Source organism: Diceros bicornis, chromosome 11 (genome assembly GCF_020826845.1).
Source record: "Diceros bicornis minor isolate mBicDic1 chromosome 11, mDicBic1.mat.cur, whole genome shotgun sequence".
Lineage (NCBI taxonomy): Eukaryota > Metazoa > Chordata > Mammalia > Perissodactyla > Rhinocerotidae > Diceros > Diceros bicornis.
The window spans coordinates 70,588,920-70,610,482 of NC_080750.1; the positions used below are offsets into that span (position 1 = coordinate 70,588,920).

General features: G+C 52.6%; 1 protein-coding gene across 3 annotated transcripts in view; it reads left to right on the forward strand.

Moving 5' to 3' along the window:
* Positions 1-21,563, forward strand: part of LOXL2 (lysyl oxidase like 2) — a 95,836-nt gene that overhangs the window by 68,544 nt on the left and 5,729 nt on the right. For all 3 annotated transcript variants that reach the window (XM_058550518.1, XM_058550519.1, XM_058550520.1), the window contains exons 7-11: positions 1,268-1,419; positions 8,492-8,659; positions 10,553-10,718; positions 15,133-15,376; positions 21,265-21,380. In XM_058550518.1, the coding sequence (XP_058406501.1) occupies positions 1,268-1,419; positions 8,492-8,659; positions 10,553-10,718; positions 15,133-15,376; positions 21,265-21,380 (846 nt within the window). The remainder of the gene's footprint in view (positions 1-1,267; positions 1,420-8,491; positions 8,660-10,552; positions 10,719-15,132; positions 15,377-21,264; positions 21,381-21,563) is intronic.

A 21,563-nucleotide genomic window follows, 5' to 3' on the forward strand; every position in this document is an offset into this window, starting at 1 on the left:
GAACAAAACTAGACAACTCTTCCAAGAAGTTCTCCCTGAAGGGGGGAGGAAAGTGACAAGCTGGAGGGAGGTGTGGGGTCAGAGGAGGGTCCTTGTAAAGATGGGAGATTTTGGCGCACATTTGGGTGCTGAGGAGCAGGACCCGAAGGAGAGGAGGATGGTGAAGATCAGGAGAGAGAGGAGATCGCAGGCAGGGCAGGGTCCAACATGGGAGTCGATGCAGCCCAGAGTTCCTGGAAAGAACTGGACTTTGATCTATCTTGTTGGGCTAGACAGAAGAGAGATCATTTTGTGAGCTGCCGCTGATCGGGCTGGGAATCCTCTCTCCTCAGCGGTGGGAGGCTCTCTCTTGATATCTCGGTGCTTGTAAGAGAAGCTTCCCCATGTGCTCGCCACGGGTCACTTGCTGGATGTCTTCCATCTGCCCTCCAGCTCCACTCCCCGCCTTGTTCATGTTGTCCAGTGGCCCAGGAGGCATGCTTGGGTGTGCCCAATGAGGAGCACCAACAAGAGACTGGAGGTGGGGAGAGGAGAAACACCAGGTATTTATTCTCCCTGCAGGCTCCCTGTGGGCAGCTGTGTCCCTCCACCAAAGATGACAGCTCTTATCAGGTGGCCTCTCCGCACAGCTCCTGTGCTCTTCCGCACAGCTCCTGTGCTCTTCTGGGTCAGATTTTGGCATCTTCCCCTCACTTCTACAGGCCTAGAGGTGGTGTCTGTGCCCCAGTGTCATTAGGCCCTGAGGACTGGGCTGTCCTTTGTGATTTTGTGACTTCCCTACACTCTGTCCCTACCTTTATTTTTAAAGATCTCTTTTTCTAACTCTCTTCAAATCATCCAATTTGAGGAAGCCTAGCATCTAATGTGTCATCTGTTTTCTGCAGGGACCCAGACTATACAGCGATGGTCACCCCTTTCAGATTCATAAATGCGTGGAATATTAAAGTTGGAAAGGAAATTTAGATGTCTTCTAGTCCAAATCCTTTAGTTAAGTAAGAAAACCAATGTTCAGAGAGGCTGAGTGAGCTGGCCAAGGTCACATAAGTTAGTAGCAACCTCTGTTGGCTCTTATGGGAGAAGTGGGTCCAAGACAAGGAGCAATTCTCTCCAGGGAGAGGAGGCCTGGGTCACCGAGCTGATTATGAGCGGCAATTGGGAGAGTTTTGATGATGGGAGAGGCATGTTCTTATTGTCTGGACGTTTCTTGCCCATTCTAGCAACTTCCCTTCAGAAGCTTTTGTAGCACATGTTTATTTTCCTTCCCCAGGGATAGGACCCATCCACCTCAATGAGATTGAGTGCAATGGCACTGAGAAGTCCATCATAGACTGCAAATTCAACGTCGAGTCTCAGGGCTGCAACCACGAGGAGGACGCTGGCGTGAGGTGTAATGTCCCCGCCATGGGCTTCCACAAAAAGGTGAGGAGCCTGGACACCCAGGGGGACTGTGCTCTGTTCTGGTCCCTGAGTCCCGAGAAAGTATAGACCAGGTGGCCTCATGCCAAAGCTTTCTCACAGGTGGTGTTAGGGTGCTCTGATGATGAACTCAGAGAGGACTCAGGCACTGCCGCTGTCATTGTTAATGACATTGTCACCTAGCATTCGTTAGATGTGCCGAATGAGAGAGCGTACATAGAAGCACCCCCATCCTTAGGGGCAGACGTTGGGTATCCACAGTGTGCCACACCTTGCACTGGGAGGACACAGGGTGTGATCGCAACTCAGTCCTTTCTGGAAGGGACTGAGGGTCTCTGCGCCTGTCACACCTTTGGCACATGCCCTTTCCGAGGACCCAGAGGAACCATATCCACAGCAGGTCTACATCTGCAAATCACGTAGGCACAGTACAGAGAGTATCTTGGGGTAGAAGACTGTATTTTGGTAACCAGAGGGAAAGAGAAGGGGACCTTAACAGCACTATACCAGAAACACACCCCTCCCTTCCTGAGACAGGGTCTCTAAAACCCCACATTGTGTCTGTTAGCTTGGGTGACCTTTCCCAAGGGGTAGCCAACAAGATGAATTCCTCTTTGCCAAGAGGTCTATCTACTCATATAGAAAGGCCCAGTAAATCCTATTTATTGCTCTTCACAGTACCGTGAATTTGGTTGGGTCCGGCATCAGCTGGTACAAGGCAGGCGTGTTGGAAGAGCTTGAATGCTTATTTTAAAAATGAGCATGGCAGCTGCTAGCCTAGTGGTGTAGTGGTTAATTTCACACGCTATGCTTAGGCGGCCCTGGGTTCATAGGTTCAGACCCGGGCCGCAGACCTACACCACTCATCAAGCCATGCTGTGGTGGTGACCTACATACAAAATAGAGGAAGATTGGCCCTGTGCCAAAAAGAGGAGGATTGGCAACAGGTGTTAGCTCAGGGCCAGTCTTCCTCACACACACACACAAAAAGAGCAGAGCAGACACATCAGAGTGTAGGATGGTTCCCGAGTCGGGTTCCTGCTCTGACGGTGACCTTGGCACCAGCATGCCAAAGGGACTAAACTGGTCAGCCACAATACGCCTCATGCAATTCACTGCCCAATGGGGCCAAAATTGTCAATCCAAAAGCACTCAGCCAAGCCATGCATTTGCTTGTGGGTGAGCAGGAGTGTGGGCCACAACCCCATAGCTGCGGGGAAGGCTTGCCATCTGTAATTGCCTAGCAGCATTCCAAGATAGCCGTAATAGAGCTAGAAAAGCTGACGTGCTGTGAGGCCCAGTGTGCTGGGGCACCATTCACTTCAGACAGACTGGAATTGGGTAGAATGGGGTTTTCAACCCAAATGAAAGACCTAAGCCAAAGAAAGTAAAGTTTTCCAGAACTGCGTTATGGCCAGTAGAGCTGAGCCAGGCCGTGTGCCTGTCACGCCTGCGGAGGCACCACACACCCAGCACAAATAGCCATCACCCTTTCACGGGCCCTCCAGGCTCAAGGTGGTGATCCATGCACTCAGCACAGGGCGCAGGAGAGTTTTACACCGGGATCTGCCGTTTCTACCCCCGGGAAGGAAATGGGGAAAGTCGCCCATGAAGGGAATTCCTGTGGGCTGCACCAGTTCTCACCACGGCGGTGGGTCAGGCTTCTGCATGACTTGGCTCGGGGCTCCCAAGGGCATTGGCAACAACACTGGGCAGAACAATCGAGACTCCGGACTTTCTCGCTGTGTTAGTCCACTGGGGCTGCCGAAACAAAATACCACAGACTGGAGGCCTAAACAATAAAAATCTATTTCCTCGCATTCTGGAGGCTGGAAGACCAAGACCCAGGTGCTGGCTGGGCTGGCCTCTCCAGAGGCCTCTCTCCTCGGCGTGCAGACGCCGCCTCCTCACTGTGTCCTCACACGGCAGTCCCTCTGCATGCATCCCTGGTGCCTCTTCCTCTTCTTGTAAGGACAGCAGTCCTACTGGATTAGGGCCCACCCATATGACCTCTTTTAACCTTAATTACCTCCTTTAAAGCCCTCGCTCCAAACATAGTCAGACTGGGAGTTAGGCCTTCAGCATATGAATTTTGGGGGAACACAATTCAGTTCATAACAATCACTCACTAGCTGATTCCTTAATCTCTTTGAGGCTTCAGTTTCCTCCTCTGAAAATGAGGAGGTAAAAGAGATGATTCCTAGAAAAGTCTATTGACTTTTCTATTGAATGGCTCATAAAGCCAGACTTGGAACTGGGTGGTTTTGTCCATCCAGCCACAGCAAACCTCATTTCTTTCCTTGCAGGGAGAGAGGAGCCAAGGCAGGAGGCTCAGGGAATGGCGGGTGGGTTTACCAGGTGACCTAATCCACCCAGGGGTGCCGACACCCTTGCTGGCCTCTGGTTCACCTCTGAACTGGGTCTGACCTGGCCTGGTGGCAGGACCAAGCCCATGTGAGGAATGTGAGTTGGAAAGTGCCCGTGCTTCCTTTCATGTTAACATCTGGGTCGTGTTACTTTGCCTTCTACCCCCTACCTCCAAAAATAGGTGTGGGACTGGCTAACCACAACCTTATCAAAACACGACACAGCCTTGCCATCCTCTGCTGGCTGGAGGTGTTTTGTTTTCTCTATTCATGCTCAGAAAAATTCAGCTGCCTGCACTTCACTCCCTTCTTGCAGACCCCATACTGCTGCCATCGAGAACCAAAGGAATCGGAAAAGGGAAAAGCCTTGTTTGTTTTAAGAAACTTTGAGAAGGATTGACCTTCCCTGGCATCCTCACTGGATGATGAGGTGGAGAGGGTGAGGGCCGGAGGCTCCTCGCTGACCCTGAGGCCTCTCGGGGTTCCATTGGTGCTGGTAATGTCAGAGCACCTTTAGCTAGTGTGCTAGGCAATTTCCAGAATGCTGGCACCTGGGAGTGGGGCCCCAGGAATAGAGAGCTGTGTCCTGAGCCGTGTTAGAACTTCATAGCTAGCCTCTCTTGTGCCCTCCAGTCATGTCTAGAAAACAAGAAAAGGCCCCCAATGCATCTGGATTCCTTCTAGAGCAATGGAACCCTGCTCCCTTGTCACAGAGGCTGCTCCAGGCCCACTCAACCTTGTAGAGCATAGCGGCAGTGTGGAGCCTTGGGAAGTGCTTCGAGGAGAAGCCCCAGCTCACACTGATGACCACACGTTTTCCTTGCCCTAGAGTCAGTATGCGGCCACGGTCTTCAGCCAGAGCCTCTGAGACTTCTCTTGGCTTTAGAACACAGGACAGGCACACTGCCACATAGCCAGCACCTTTGGGGAGGGCTGCACAGGCAGTGGTGGACAGGGTAGAGGGTCCTCTGGTACCCTCCCAAAGAGAGCCCTAGAGGCAGGAGCCTTCGCACTGAGACGTAAACGTGGGAGCCCCACCGCCCTCTGGTAGCAGGAAAAAGTGTGAATAGGGGCTTCTTCGGGCTCCTCCATCCTCGTCTTTCATTGACCTCAAGGCAACCAAATGAAGTCAGTTTTTGGGAGGCCGTGGCCTATGAAGGGGGCAGTGGAGGGAGCCGTCTGCCCCCAGTGCAGCCAGTAAGGCAGGGCACAGTCCATAGGGAATTCAAGAACAGTAATAAACCTGATTGAAAGTCATTCTGCTTTATCTCATCACCGCCTGCTGGCTGTCTGAACTTCAGTGCTGTGTGGTCCACTGGAAGGGTCCACACCCATGGCGTGCACCTCCCCAGGGTGCACCCCCTGTGTGGGTCTTCAGCTCCACCAGGCTTGGTGTTGGGAGCCAGGAGACTGAGGGGAAGGGCCAGGATCTGGACGGACCTCCCCGAAAGAAGGGAAGCTTACTTCGGGCTCCGATAGCAGCTCTCACGCTGTTAGAAGGCTCATTGCGAGGCTAAGCTGTGAGGCCTGCAGCCTTTGTCACAGTGTCCACTGTCTGTCTGTCCTGGACACACAGTGTTCTTGGGCCCACTGCCGGCCTAGGAGGTTGGAGAGTCCGGGGACGGGGGTGTGGGGAGAGGGGACGTGCGTGAAGGGCTGGCATACTGCTTTGCCAAGGCAGCAGCTGCCCAGAGGTGACTTGAGATGGTTTTCACAAGAGAAAGCATTAGGTGCCTGAGTGAGTATTCTAAGCCTCAGGAGTTAGACAGTTGATGCCTCAGAACGCCTAGGCCCAGGATCCAGGACCCGACCTCCCAGTGGGAGTGCTCCGTCCTCCATCCTGACTGGGGAGCCCCAACTTGGTCCTCAGTTCTGGTCCAGTGGTCCCTGCTGTGGGACAAAAGCATCCCTGGAGAAAGGGGCTTAACAAGGATGGCTTGGGGATGGTCTACTCTGGTAGTTGAGACACTTACCCTATCTGAGACTCCACTTTCTCATCTGTAAAATGGGGATGACGTAGCACTACTGCCACATAGGGTTGTGGTGAGGACTGAATGAGCTAATGTCCTTAAAGGACTGGCACAGGGCCAGGGACACGGGAAGTACTCCAAAGTCTGCCTGTGAATTTCCCAGCTCTGAGTGCAGCCCCTGTCACGTGGTAAAAGCTCAGTAAATGCTGGGTGAAAGTGGATCCGGTGAAATCCGTGCAGTTCATTTCTTCTCTGGGGAGGTGCTGGCATCACCAGCAGAGTTCAGTAAGCATGTAAAGGAAGCATACGGTGAAAATCAGGGGCCTCAGATCAGCAGAGGGAATGACCTGCGTTTGCTTAGAGACACCCCTGATGGGTTTAAATGCACGCACGCACACGCTGCTGCCCCAGGGTTCTGGCCTTTCCTGGGATGTTGGAGCCCCATAGCCTGCCTCCTGCCTCCTGCTGAGGCTCAGGCCATTCTAGGACTGTCTCGATGGCTCTGCAAGTCTTATTTGTGTTTTTACACACGTCCAAATATACATTAGTCATGGGTGATGTACAATCCATATCCAAGACGGTATGTGGTGCCCACCTGCACCCGGGCTCTCGGCCCAGAGGCACACGAGAAGACACACTTTGGCCTCCCAAAGGCTAGCCCTCTTCTCACCTGCTCTGACCCCTTCTGTCTCCTCTGAGGAGAGTTTTGATTTCTGATGGGACTCCCACCCTAATCATGATCATTGCTAGGATGATGTCTAATATTTTCTCGAGCACTTGCTGTGGCCAGGCTCCTACTGAGCACTTTACGTGAACTATCTCCTTTAATTCATGCACTCAGCAACGCTGGGAGGTAGATCCAGCATCATGGCTGCCCTTGGCTTGTCTGTTTGCCGCTGACCTCAGTGACCCTTGAGCCCCTAAGTCCACAGTAAGAATTAAGACCTGTACCCTAGGGGTCGTGCTGTTGCTAAGGACTGATGAGCAAACAGCCTGACGTGCTGAGGATTCCTGGAGGTGTCGTGCCTTATCCCGAGGAATGAACTGCTAGAAGCATAAAGGGAAGCAGGATGAGGCATTTGGATTAAAGGCCGCATTTTCAGAACCCTTCTCCAAACTCCAGATCTCCCTGCTTGAGCTCATGTAAGGTGGTCCTTGCTTTCATTCCTTAAGACCGATCATTTATTCATTCATTCCAAAGACAGTGGTGGCGTTCCTAACATTTGTGAGATGTGGTCTTGGACATTGACCACACAGGAAACCACCCAAACGCAGTTCTGCCCTCTGGAGCTCATGTTCCAGCAGAGAAAGCAGACGGTAAACACATTGTGAGTTAGCGTCATTATAATGGTCATAAATACTAAGAAGGAGAAGGAGAGGGGCGATAGAACGCGTAAGTGGGCACTGACCCCAAGAGGAGGGAAGTGTCGGGTATGGAATCTGAAAGATGAACAGGGATCAGCTGGGCAAAAGGGCCTCCCCTGTATGTAGTGGCCTTCAATGTGAAATGTGCGACTTACTGGGTGACGTGGTCAGGAACATTAGGAAGCCACGGAAACTGAAAGACGGCCCACGTGCCTGGAGGTCAGAGAACAAGGATGAGAGCCACGCGAGAAGGCTGAGGAGAGCAGCGGAGCAATGGGAAGCCACTGACGTGTTCTAAGCAGGGGAGGGACACGATCAGGTGTTTTTCAAAGATGCCTCTGGCTTCTGAGTAGAGAAAGGGTTGATAAAGGCAAGAGTAGAGGCAGCTAGAGGTGATGGTACCTGCAGACGGGGCTAGGGATGGAGCTGGAGGGAAATGAATGGATGGGAGAGAGACTTGGAAGATAGGGTGAGGGGGATAAGATAGAGGGCGATGTCAGGACGGCTTCTAGGTTTCTGGCTTGTAGGACCGAATAGATTTGGGATCAGCAAACTATAGCTTGTGGGTCAAACTCATCCCTCTGCCTGTTTTTGTAAATACAGTTTTATTGGAATACAGCCCTGCCTGGTCATTGCTGTATCGTCTGTGGCTGCTTTCACAACAGTGACCATATGTCCCACAAAGCCTAAAATATTTACCACCAGGGCCTTTGTAGAAAGTTTGCTGCCCGTGGGATAAATGGTGGTGCTTTCAGCTGAAATAGAGAACAAAGGGGAGAGAGGGCACAGGTTCAGGTAGAGAGAGAAAAGATGTCATGTTCAGATTTGGGGTCTCCAAGGTACCAGTGGAACTGTCAAATAGGCAGTTGGCTGTATGGGTGAGAAGAGAGTTCTGGTGGAGAGCAGACAGGAGGGGCGCTGTGGGAGGAGGCGAGATCAGAGCTGGAGGCAGCTGAGCAGAGGGTGTAGTGAGTAGAAAGGGGCCCAGGAAGGAGTCTTGGGGAATTCTAACATTTAAAGTGCCCTTGACGCATCCTTCAGAGTGTCTGATTCTAAGAGCAGCCCCCATTTGTGGGCTCACGGGGTGTGGGGGGGAGTAGGCAGATTCTGCTGTGGTGCTCTGGGGGGTCAGTGGGCCTCCCTGCTGCATAGGCTTCTAGGACCCCAGGATGCCTGTGGAGGGCGGGGGGCTAATATGTAAGACTGGGCACGAGGTGCTGGGCACAAGGCTGGCACACAGTGGGCTCTCCGTGGTGCTGGTGCATCTGACTGTGTCCCAGGCAGGACCACTGTTTTGGGGAAATTGGGACTGATGTGGTGGGGCAGCTCACCTCCATACCCTCCTGGTGACCGTGCCTTCCCTTCTGTCCACAGCTGCGCCTGAATGGAGGCCGAAACCCCTACGAGGGCCGGGTGGAGGTTCTGGTGGAGAGAAACGGGTCCCTCGTGTGGGGGAAGGTGTGCGGCGAGAACTGGGGCATTGTGGAGGCCATGGTGGTCTGCCGGCAGTTAGGCCTGGGGTTTGCCAGCAACGCCTTCCAGGTAAGAAGCCCCAGCCTCAGACCCCCGCTTCCAATCTGATCCTGCCCATCTCCAGTCAGCCCCTGTCTTCCATGAACCTTCCCCAGCTACCAGTGGAGAGCAAAGTGCCATGGATCCGGAGGCAGGAACCCCCTCCTGGCCTCAGCTCTGCCCTTCACAGGCCTGAGTCTCTGGGTGGGTCACGCCCCCCTCTGGCCTCTGCTTCCCCACTGGACTCTGGTTTCATGGTCCACTCAGCTCTGTGTGCTGGGACTCTCCCCGGACCGAGGGCTGATCCAGGGTTGTCCTGATGTGCCTTTTGCAGAGGGAAGCAACTCAGTCCTATGGGGCAGTGGAGACCACCCAGCCCAAGGCCCAACACCCAGACACCTTAGCTCACTCCCGTGGAGGCCCCTCTGGCCAGAGCATGCTTCCCAGCTGGTGTCCGTACTCAGGCATTCTCCCATTGACTGGCTGAAAATCTCCAGGCCTTGTCTGGAGGCCTGGTCACAGGAGCTGCGCCCTCCTCCCACCGGCCCCTTCCTTAGAGAGAGTGACTCAGCTGAGGGCAGCTAAGCTCCTGCTCCTATCAAAAGGCAGCAGACGAAAGACAAGAAGTGCTTTGGCTTCAAAAGTCATTGCCTTCTGGACCCTATACTGTAGGGGACATTGTTGGAAAGAGGCTGGGAGGAGGAGCAGGAGACAGGAAGCTCAGGGTCTATTCCCAACTGTACCCCACTGGCCCGCTGCATGAAGATGCAGGGCAGGGCAGCCGGCCTTCTGTGCCTCAGTTTTGCTCCCTGTCCAGGTCCTCAGTATCCTTGCTCTAAATGCTTTCCTTAAGCTTCTTACAGAACAGGGAACGGCTAGAGCCGCGTCTTGGCTTCGCTGAGGCTGCCTCCAGCTCCTGTGCCCCAGCGGCCCTGCATGGGAAGGGGTTCTTAGGGAGAGACGCAGGACAACTCCGGGAGCCTTGCCGAGCCTGACGGCCTGGCGCGGGCTGGCCGGGTCCAGGGTGGGCGCTGAGTCCTGAGCAGAGGCTGCCCTGTGGCTCCTCATCGCAGCATCCTGGAGGGACAGGCCTCTGATATGGCTGCCCATGCCCTCTGGGAGCCTGGCTTCCCAGTGTTACGTAATGCTTCTGCTAATACTGCTTACGACAAGCCAGGGCACACTCTGGTTCTCCAGGCAGAGGGGAAAAGCAGTGCTGATTAGCAGAGCGGTTGCCCAGCTATTTTTGTTCTTTGTCAGCTCATTCCTAAGATACCTGGGCCTCAGCTGGGGTTGTGAAATGGGCCTGGACCTGATGTCAGTCCCAAATCTGCCACCAATTACAAGCCCTGTCCCTTCTCTAGGCCCCCATTTTCTTTCTAGAGGGTGAGGGAGTGTATTGTCAGGTTCTCTAGAGAAACAGAACCAATAGGATGTATGAATATCAAACTAACTATTGACATATGTGAATAGATTTCTTCTCTCCTGCCAGTTCTGGTCAATTGGTAGTGTCTTCCTGGAGCACTGTGTTGAGAAGGATTCTGAGAGCACATTCAGGCTTAGAGGAGAGAGTGCTGTGATTGATTAGTAATGTCTTTGCTGGGCTCAGGATGAGGGAGTGGGCAGCGTGAGTCGCAGCTGCCTGCCATTCGTGACACACAACATTGAACTGTTGTTTTACTGAAACCTTAGCTGTGCTTTCCCAAGGGGGAGAGTGGCAGAATCCAAGTGCGAGGGTCCCACTCACTCTGCTACCAACAAACCGCATGACGCAGGTAAGTGACTCTTTGTGCCTCAGCTGTCTCCATCTGAAAAATGGGATCATAAAGCCTTGGGATTTTTGTGAGGCTGAAGGTTGATAGAATACAAGAAAGTGACGATTCAAGGTGACACACTGGCCATTTATTTTGTTGATTCGTTCAGGAGACCTGGTATTGGCACGGTAATATCGACGCCAACAAAGTGGTCCTGAGCGGAGTGAAGTGCTCAGGAACGGAGCTGTCCCTGGCGCACTGCCACCACGACGGGGAGGACGTGGCCTGCCCCCAGGGTGGGGTGCAGTACGGGGCCGGAGTCGCCTGCTCAGAAAGTGAGTGTTGCTGGGGGTCCTGTCCCCTTCTCCCGCGGGGCTCCAGGAGGGACCAGAGTCTCTCCAGGAGGGACCAGAATCGCACTGGTTATGCCTTGCAAGGCTCTGGGGCCTCTGTCGTGAGCCGAGCGAAAGAGGAAAGCAGAAAGTAAGTTTTGTTACATGAGATGAGTCAGGGCAAGAGGAGCCCCAGCAGCTGCACCCCTGGAGCCCTGCCTGGAGCCCAGAGTGGAGAGGAGGCGGGGGGAGGGGCTTGGGAGTCTGGGAGCCTTGGGTTCACATCGCAGGGCCCTGTGGACCATTGAAGTGACCTTGGGCGAATTATGTGACTGCGGACTTGCTCTTACCAGTTAGTGAGGATGGTAACTCCTCCTCGGAGGATGTCTCTGAGGTGAGTGAAGCACAGGAAGCACATGCTCCCGAGATCGTGTCCTGTTTTCACCTCTGGAGGCCATTCAGCGTCCTGGTGACACCCTGGGATTCCTAGAGAGACTGAACATCAAAGGGGCAGCCCACACTGGGATTCAGAGTGACTGCTGGTGAAGGTTCCCTTCCGTGCTAAGAGAGGACCAGCCCGACAGCCCTGTGGGCGTGTTTCTCTCTGACCCGCAGACTCCGCGCTCCCCACCCCTGGCCTTGTTAAACCGTCTCCCTCCTGCATCTGGGAGGTGGGAGAGGCCCAGGATCTGGCTGGAGAGCTGGAGACCAGACCCCACTGGCCACTTACTAGGTGATCCTGGCAAAGTGAGTTAACCGCTATGATGTACAGTGGTTGTTCCTAGAAACTGGAGAGTGAACGTGACAGTGAATATATGCGAGTGCTCAAGACGCAGTGATGCACTGTCATTTACCATCATGGAGAGCTAGGGGGAAGGTTAAACCCAAGCTCGGTCAGTTCCACTCTCCCATCAACCCCGCCTCCCCTCACTGAGCATTTCCTAACCCTTGTAAGGTGGGACTCTGGTCCCCAGTGCGAGCTTCTCCAGGCACACATCACAAGCTACGGCACCCTGTGTGAGAAGAGAGAACGAGATAATCACCCTTACCAGCCCCCCAAGGGAACAGCATCTAAGCAGAGAGAAGCAGTCAGGAGCCTCTTCTTTGCTTATTAGTTTATTTATATTTGTAATATATCATCTTTTCCAAAAGGAAATTAAGATAACAGAAACCGAAATAAAATTCAAGGCAGCATAAGATAAAAGCAGATGAACGAAAAGTAGGTGTTGGCAAAAAGGTAGTGGCTCAAAATGGAGCGAAGAGACAGTTTAATAAAAAATATTTACTATAGAGCCAGGCCTGATGGGCTACTAGTCACCGCTTTGGCAGCCTGGGTTCATTTCCCAGTCGCAGAACACCACCCCCCGTCTGTTAATTGCCATGCCATGGTGGTGGCTCATAAAGAAAGACTTACAACTAGACATACAACCATGCACTGGGGCTTTGGGGAGGAAAAAAGAAAAAAAGGAAGATTGGCAATAGATGTTAGTTCAGGGTGAATCTTTCCCTGCAAAAAAACAAAACAAAACAAAACAAAGCTTTACATTAAAAAAATATATATGTACTACAGATTCCAAACATTTACTACAGGGAGGATGTAAATTGCACAGTGAGCTTCCTAGCAGCCAAAGGAAAGAGGGAAATCTGGTCATTAATATAATTCACAGTATCCATGAAATAGAAACAAACCCATGAGCCAAGAGAAGCCCACTATTTTAGATACTGAGATGAAAGGGAATTTCTCATTAGGAGGACTGAGAGTTATAGATAAACAATGCCTTTGACATCATCATAGTACACCAAAAATGAGTTTCATGGGGCTGTTGCTCAGAGAACCCCTCAGGGTTGGCTGAAGGCGTCACTCAGAGGGTGTCTGCAGGGAGGCAATGCCATTTGGGCCAAGAACACAGCTCTCAGCTGATCTAGCTTAATGTGTGTTAGAGTATTCAGAGAGATAAACTATATTCTTCAGGCAACCCCTTGTAATTACTTTTTCTCATCCAATCAGTTACCCTAAATCAGCAAGTCCTCCTTGATCTCTCTCTCTGTTCCTCATCACCCACCCCCTCTATTCAGTCCATCTTGATTTTTACCTGTCCGTATTTTCTCGGCTCCCTCTCCCCCTTCCATCCGGCTGTCACTGCCTGCATCCAGATGACCATCTTCCACACTGTCACAGCAGAGGCTCGGCACCAGGATCCCCATGGCGACACACACCCCTCCAGTTGCTTCCCTTCCCTGAAGCCAGTCACTGCCGGTCTCCCACGGTGCCTCCCTTCTGTTCAAACCCTGTTCAAGCTTTCTCGCTGTCCTTCAGTGAATGCAGGGGCGTGCACAGGCGCACGTTGTCCAGCCTCATTTCAGGGCCCCTTCCACCCCAGCCCCTCCTCAGTGTCCTGACAACGCAGGCCTTGGCCTCCGTCGCAGGGGCCTGGCACGTGGTTCTTGGAGCTAGCATCTGAGTTATTCTGTCTAATCTCTGCGCATCCTCCAGAGAACAACTAAACGTAACTGCCTCCAAGGAAGTCTCTCCTGACCGCCCCCCCAGACTGGGTCCCCCTGTTATAAACCCCAACGTACCCCGTATTTCTCCTTCAAGCTCTGGTCACAATTGCAGTCTGTCTGTCTCTCTTGTTAGAATATAAGGTCTGCTTTGTTTAGCACTGTCCACAGCCTAGCACAGTGTCCATTATAGTACTGTGTGTATGAATGCATGCCTCAGATGAGCTTCTGGGGGAAGTTTTGGATGTTAGGGAGATCAAGGCTCCAGTCCATGGCAGGTGCTGAGTGTAGCTTCCAGGCCACCAGCTAAGTGCAGACCATGTTACATACACTAAGACTCCTGAGCTGGAGGTAACTCAGAAAGAGGAGGGCCCAATGGAGACCCTCTGCTCAGCTCAGAGGTAAGCAGAGGGGCTGTCTGTTGAGTACTGACTAGTGTACAGACAACGAATAAGAGACTCTCAATACTCTCCAATGAAAGTGCACCCAGAACGCTCAGCAAGAGCAATGCGGCGTCCCAGCGGGCAGTGTGTGCGCCAGGAGGAAATAGTTCTCGGCAAATGGGAGCCTCCTGATGTACGTCTTCCCCTCCCTAACCCACCTCCCATCTGCGCACCCTTTCACGACCCCTTGGTTCCACACCCAATCCCTGGGTGGATTTGCTCTGTAGAGGCTGCCTGCCCGGCGGCGCCATCATGTGCAAGTGTTTCTTGAGAACCTGCTGTGCCCCACGTGTAGCCTGGGGTCCACAGGGAGGGGCCGCAGACAGGCAGGGAGTGCTCCAGGCTCCTGTGAACTTGAGGGAAGCAAAGCTCACAGACGCACACTCACTTCAGAAATTTACAGGCAACTTGTCAGAAAACAAAAGATGGATGGATCTTGTTGTAAATAATTCATATACATTTTTGTGATTTGCAGTGTACTAGAAATATTCAATGGACTCTCACTTTGAAAGGTAAACTTATAGTTAATCCTTTTGAAAAGAAGCTAAATCTCTGGACACAATTGTTTAGTAAACCTAGATTGTAGCCATCGGTCATTTTTTCCAAACACCTGCTATGTGCAGTGGGCTAATTGAGTAAATCAAGCTTGTTTTAAAAGATGCACCTGGAGGGAAACTCTCATGTAGGTCAACAGTGTCAGTGAAAACTGGAAGGACCTGTTAAGAAGGCTATTTGGCAGTGTGCACGGGAGACTTGGGAATGTGCAACCCTTCCCCCCAGCAATTTCACTTACAGAGATACAGCCTAAAGAAATAATTAAATTATACATACAGAATTACGACAGGATGTTTGTCACAGCTTTATCTTTAACTGTGAAATGTTCCAAGCAACCAATGTATCTAAAAATGTGGGATAGGGTTATGAACTAAATATTATGTAGCCATGAAATGAATGTTGTAATGGATATTTGTCAACAATATGTCAAGATATGTTTTAAAGGAAACAGTAATAGCAGACTATAAATCTACATATAATACTACACATGTTGGAAAATATATTTGTATCATTCCCAGAAGAATCAGACCAAGGTATTAAGAGCATTCTCTCTCTGGGTAGCACAACTTCGTTGTTATTGTTTGCTTTATTTTTATGGAAAATCTCAAGCCACTCAAAGGTAGAGAGAATAATTTCATGAACTCGCAGGTACCTGTTACCCGGATTGAACAAGTGTCCACATTTTGGCCCCTCTGCACTGATAACTGCAGAAGTGTCCAGGAGGACTCTCAGAGAGGGGAAAGAGGAATTTGGGGTAGCATTCCTCAAGGAAGGTGGCCTTGAGGGGGAGACCATGAGCCAGTTCCAGAAGGTGGTGCTAGGCAGGGCTGCGGTGTGTCCCAGCTCAGGAATCAGAACACTTGGGAAGGGGTGGGGGGTCTCTTGTCTTGTTTCAACACCGTGTCTGCCCTCCCCAGCTGCCCCTGACCTGGTCCTCAATGCGGAGATTGTCCAGCAGAGCACCTACCTGGAGGACCGGCCCATGTTCATGCTCCAGTGCGCCATGGAGGAGAACTGCCTCTCGGCCTCGGCAGCCCAGACCAACCCCACCACGGGCTACCGGCGGCTTCTGCGCTTCTCCTCCCAGATCCACAACAACGGCCAGTCCGACTTCCGACCCAAGAACGGCCGCCATGCATGGATCTGGCATGACTGCCACAGGTAAGCCTGCCCTTCCATCGCCACAAAGCTGCCCTGGCCTGACATCCTGCAGGGCCCAGATGGGATTCAGAATCACAGGGTGCCTAGAGAGAGCCAGAGGCCACACGGTCCAGGGTGCAGGCTTTTCCTGAGTTGGAGGGAGTTGGGTCTGCCACACTGGCCTTCCACATTTACTGAGGCTGTTCTCCACTCCGGTTGCCCTGGTCCACCTCACCTTGCCTCCACCTGTTCTTGTCTCCAACGCCCCTAAGGTTAGGAAACAAACTTTGTTTTGAGTACCCAATGCCCCTCCATTCACCTTTAGTCAATGGTTTTCAAGTGTGTCCACAGCAAGTTTGTGCTCTGCAGGGTGCTTAGGGGTTCTGCAATTGTTGGACTCCGAGTTCATTTAGAAATATATTTAAACACTGGTATATATTTTAAATATCTCCAGGAAGACAGTGGGTGTGGAGACAAGAGTTCTAGGCCCAGGAGTTATGAGACCTGGTCTTCCAACCCAGCTGTGCCTCTAACCAGCGGCATGATGTTGGGCCACCTGGACCACATCACCCAGGACCTGAAATGTCCCTTCCAGCCTTCAGTCTATGGATCTGATCCCAGTGCTATAAATCCCAGACAAGAACAGAAGGAAACCCTAGAGCCAGCCCTAGCTGGAGCCAACAGCACCCATTCCGTTCGTCTCTCAGCCTTTCCTTTTTTTCCTTTGCCTTAATTCTTTTTTTTTTTTTTTTTTTTGTGAGGAAGGTCAGCCCTGAGCTAACATCCATGCTAATCCTCCTCTTTTTGCTGAGGAAGACCGGCCCTAAGCTAACATCTATTGCCAATCCTCCTCCTTTTTTTCCCAGTAGATAGTTGTGTGTCATAGTTGCACATCCTTCTAGTTGCTATATGTGGGATGTGGCCTCAGCATGGCCGGAGAAGTGGTGCGTCGGTGCACGCCCGGGATCCGAACCCGGACCGCCAATAGCGGAGTGCGCGCACTTAACGGCTAAGCCACGGGGCCGGCCCTGCCTTAATTCTTACTCTAATCCAGAACCCGCTGTCCTTGCTTGTTCACATTTTCCTGCTCCAACCTGAGCCGGGCAGGCGGAGGGAACACACTTGTGAAAAGGAAGGGAGGGAGGCCCCTGCCGTTCAACACGGCAGCAATTCTCCTGAGTCCACAGCCTCTGGCCCAGTGAGTGCCTTTCTCTCTGCTCAGAACCCCATCTACACAACAAAGCTTTTGCACTAGGTCCCTGCTTCTCAAAGTGAGGCCTGTGGGCTGGCAGTATCTGCCACCAGTGCTGCATCCCAGGCCGTGGCAGGCCTTCGAGTCGGAGTCTGCATTTTAACAGGATCACCAGGTGACTGTGTGCACATTGAAGCCTGCAAAGCCCCAGTCTGGTGGATCTCTAGGCGTCCTTCCAGCCCTAAAGTGTGGTGATCACTGTTAGGGGCACCAGAACTAGCATGTTTGGATGCCCCTAAGTGCCAGGCTTGTGGAACCTCATTTCATAGGCAAGGAAACAGAGGCTCGGTGCTCCTGTGATATGCCCAAGATAACACAAGACGTGGCGGAACAGGGGTCCTGACTGGGGCCTGTCTGACTCCAAAGTGTGCACTTTCTGTTACCTTCACCGAGTCGTCCTCAGAAATCTGTCTTTGGCTGCTTCTTCATGTCACAACCTATGGCCTAGAGACCTTCAAATCAGTTTTAGGACAGTGTTGTTCAACCCATTTCAAAAGAAAGGACTATGATAGAATTTAGGGGTGCTGATTTTCCTTTATCATTATTATCGGTATGTTCTGAAAGTCATAATTAGCCAAAGAATTTTTGGTCTTTATAAAGAAGCATCTAAGTCTTCTGCAGGGTGAAAGTCAAAGAGTAAACTTCAAGTCCTGACCACACTGGTGCCTGGTTTCCTTTAGCGAGCACTGGGTGGAAGCCCTGACGCTGCAGGGCTGGGGCTTACTTCTGTAGGTAGAAGGGAATTGCATCTCTGGCCGCATATGGGGGACATCACGTGGTGGGAGTCCCAGTGTGACATACCTTTGCTCTCCGAGGAATGGCCTCCCGTAAGAATACACATGGCGACATCATGGAAGTGTTTCTTCTGATCTGGAGCCCCAGGGACTCTGCTTTTCCTATGGTCTATTGTACTTCTTTGCTTACAGATGCTCCAATGAATGGTTTGGGAGGGATGGGTGGAAAAGAACGTGCTCGCTAAGCATAGGTCCCTTCAGGCCTCCCCCTCCTTGTCCATAACTGAGAACCTATGACTGTAACACCCCAGGGAGCATAAGAGGGGCCCTCTGGCCTCCAGAGCCCCGGGGACTTCTCCAGGCTCTGTGGGAGGACCTTTCAACAGGACCCCTAGCCCCAAACCTCTGTTGGGTTCCTTTGGGAGTCTGATGAAAGCTGGCCCTTCCTCCACTCAAAAAAATTATTTCTAGAAGAGTTAACATCCTATTTCACAGATTTACAGACACGCTAAAACCCATCTCTGGAACCAAAGTTGGGAACCCCGGCTCAAAGTCATGTGAATGGAGAAAATGATCACTCCCAATTTGATTGATGCTACACTGAGGAACAGCTGTGTTCTTGGAAAGCCCTAAGATGAAACACAAAGCTCGACCCCTTAGGAGCTTCCTCACCAACCAGACAGAGGAAAGTGCCGGAGTCGTTCGCTCTCATATACGTTGTGCCCTGGTTGCTGACCTGGGCACAGGTTGAGGCCCCCTGCTTCTTACGCCCCAGGGAGGGGGGCTATACCTGCCTCACTGGCCCCTTATGTCGGAGCTTCGACACGGGCCCGACAATGCTGGGCACAGAGGCACACCAGGGCACAAGGCAGCTCTGCCTCTGCTGGTTCTCAGCCTCTGCTGTGGCCCGGGGGCCGGCCCTCCCACCTCAGGGAAGACCTGGGAGAGGCTCTGGGAGAGGGAGAGGCGCTGGCTGTCTGTCTCCATGAATGTCCATCCCGCACAGGTGCCAGCCCTCCGAGTCAGGGATGGCGCTGCTACCAAGGGGAGACCTTCATTCATGCTGTCCTACCTCCCCCATGTGCAGAGCAGCCCCCATGTTGGGTCAATGCCCCACAGATATGATGTAGCCTCTGTGAGTCAATTTTAGTCCTCATTACATCTGTGGGGCGTTATTCTGGGTGGGGGACTGCCTAGCATGTGGGGAAGGCATGGGGAAGGCAGGGTGGAGCAAGCAGAAGGGCCCCTGCCGTTGTGGTAGCACCTCCTGAGACTGTAACACACCCTCTGTGTTCTCTGAAATGGGGACAGGAGCATTGTCCCAACACAGCTGAGCACCGGCCAGGACTGTCCATTCTGGAGGCACCGGGGGACATGTGGCTGGTGTCGGAAGGGAGGAGGAGTGAAAACATCTCCTCTACAATGTGCACTGATTCTCTGATTGGAAGTTGTTTTTGGGCCCCCAATAACCTAGGATAACAAAGAATGTACCCAAACCTCTCGTCTTTCTCCAGACTGGCTGTGTTTGTCATCTGAGTAGGCATCTGGTGCTTCCTTCCTCGACGAGGACCGTGTCTCAGAATGCTGAGCTCGGGCATCTTATGGGGGAAGGCGTCCTTCCTTCGTTGCAATGACCTCCATCAAGTGTCAGGCTATTCTCTCTCCCCTTGGCATTCTGGAATTTCTTTTCACGTAGGAGTTCTCCCATCTCTACCTCATGGATCAGGCCCCCTCTTAGACTTCCAAAGGTCAGGACACCTCAGCCTGAAAAGAGGAAGGATACCTTCATGGCCAGGACGTGCACCCTTCCACCTTCCCGGCGGCCCCATTCTATATTTCCTTGGTTGCGTGTGTGGGTGGTGGAAGGGGGTGCCTCTGGGCTCCACAGCCCGCCAGCTGGGACAGAGACATGGCCCCGGGGGTGACGTCCACATGTGCCCGAGAGGTAGAGCAGAGAGGCTGCAGGACTGCGGCTAGTCAGAGTTGGGAGGCTCCACACCAGCTGTTTCCCTGCCCGTCTTCTAAGGGGAAAAACTGGAGAGCGGGGAAGACTCTTAAGTCAAGTCTGCAGGAAGCGGGGGAGCGGGAGAAGGTCAGCCTTACAACAGCCCATCTGTGGATCTGTCTGAATTTTGTTTAGACAACAGAACATAAACCTATTTCTCTTCAGTCTTTCCAGCCGGTAAACATGGTACCATAAGTCCCTCTCTGAGAGATGCAGACATGTTTTAGGCAATGAGTCAGACCTCATGTCTCATCTTGCTCCTTCAAGAAACCAAAATAGACTCTTTCAAAGTCATCACTTCATCTGCCACAGAATGCGTCCTTGTGAATGTTCTCATTGGGCCTCTGGCTCCACATCGCTTTACTCAGAAACATGAGTGACCTGGGAAAAGCCCGACTTAGGAACTTCTGATAATATTTTTAGTGTAAGCAAACAGGAGGAAGGGGAAAAGAGCCTCTAATTTCCTCTCAGAAAACCTACCTTGTAATTTCCTCTTCCCATCTGTCCTCTGCTGCCCGTGTTCCAGCGGACGAGCCTGAGGCCAACCGCACGAGGCTTGGGAGGCGAGGAAGCTATTGTCAGCCGCGAATGACAGTAGGAACGGTGGCGGTGGTGGAGTAATCAAAATACCACTCCTGTTACTCCTGGGAGTCATAGTAATAATGAGAGAGCTGACAGGTACCGAGTACTCCTCTGTTACCAGCCCCGTGTTAGGTATTGCTGCAGCTTCTCCTATTCGGTCCCTGAGTTCCCCTGAGAGTGGGTCGTGTTGTTTTTCCCTCTTTCCTGAGGAGGAGACTCAGGTCACCGGTAATCAAAACAAGTGATGCTGCTCCCCGCGCCTTGGTGCCTTGTTCTGTGTCCCCATTTTCCAGATGTCCCTGTCATGACAGACCAGCGTGTTTGAATAGTTGCAGGCGCTTATGAGACGCATGTTGCAGCTTAGGATGGGCCAGGCCAGCCGAGGGCTGCAGGAAGGCCCCATGCCAACACACGGCAACCATGTCCCTCCTGGTTTATTCTGAACCAAATACATCACTTTCCAAGAATCTGCATCTGTTCTCAATTCCTCCCAAGTGAAGAGAGGAGACACTGTTATGTAAACAGCTGAGCAAGAGCAGCCTGTAGCACTGCTCTCCCTCATCTGCTCCCTTCCAGAGCCCCCGGGGTGCGCCTGCTGTCCTCTCCCAGAGCGCTCTCTCCTCCTTCCCACGGGGGCTCCAGAGCTGTCTTTCTTCCTCCTTTTTTCTTTGCTCAATGCAAGGAGCACAGCTCAAGGCTGCAGGCTGCTGAGGTGGGCCAAAGCCCTTGGGCCCTGGGCCCGCCTCCCTCCTGTCCGTCCCTGGGCACCAGGGTCCTCTCAGGACACAGGCCTGGCTCACTGGTGCCTGTTCTTCCCGCTTCTCCACACACCCTCCCCCTTTCAGTTCTCCCTCCCTCCCTCCCGTATTAAAAAGTTTTCAAAAGACATCACACAGTGACTTTCATTAGTCTGCAGAAAGTATACCCAATAGGAATGGGCTGTGAGAGCCACTTTAGGGCTCAGGAGGGTTATTAAAAGCACTTATGGAAAATATCTTAATTTATTGCGTTTATTGTATTCAGGCCTTGTGCCCATCCACTGATGTCACTACCTCCCACCACAGCCCATGCCTTACGTTCATCATTAGTCCCACGCGGCTGGCGAGAGACCTGAGGGGCAGCCCCGCTCCGGAGCCCACTCGCGGAAGCACCACCTTTACCGGCTTCGGCTTCCACCCTCCCTCTCCTTTTGCCCTGTTGCCCATTCCTCTCCCGCGGGCCACCCCTTGGACCCCGCAGCTCATGGTGTTCCCAGAGGCAAGTCGCCAGCCAGGCAGCTGCTTGCAGGCGGCGGTTGCTCCAGAACCTGACTTCCAGGCCCTCTCTCCCACTCCAGGCACTACCACAGCATGGAAGTGTTCACCCACTATGACCTGCTGAACCTCAATGGTACCAAGGTGGCAGAGGGCCACAAAGCCAGCTTCTGCTTGGAGGACACGGAATGTGAAGGAGGTAACGTGGGGAGCTTCAGAGGAACTCAAATGCTCCCACGGCTGTGCTCACCCGGCCCACAGCCCAGGTCTGACTCTGGACTCTGTCACCCGGCCACTGCTGACTCTCTACATGACCTTTCTCTACTGGGCCCCCCATGGCTACAGCTTGGGGCTGAGGGTGTGGCCAAGGCCTGGCTATAGA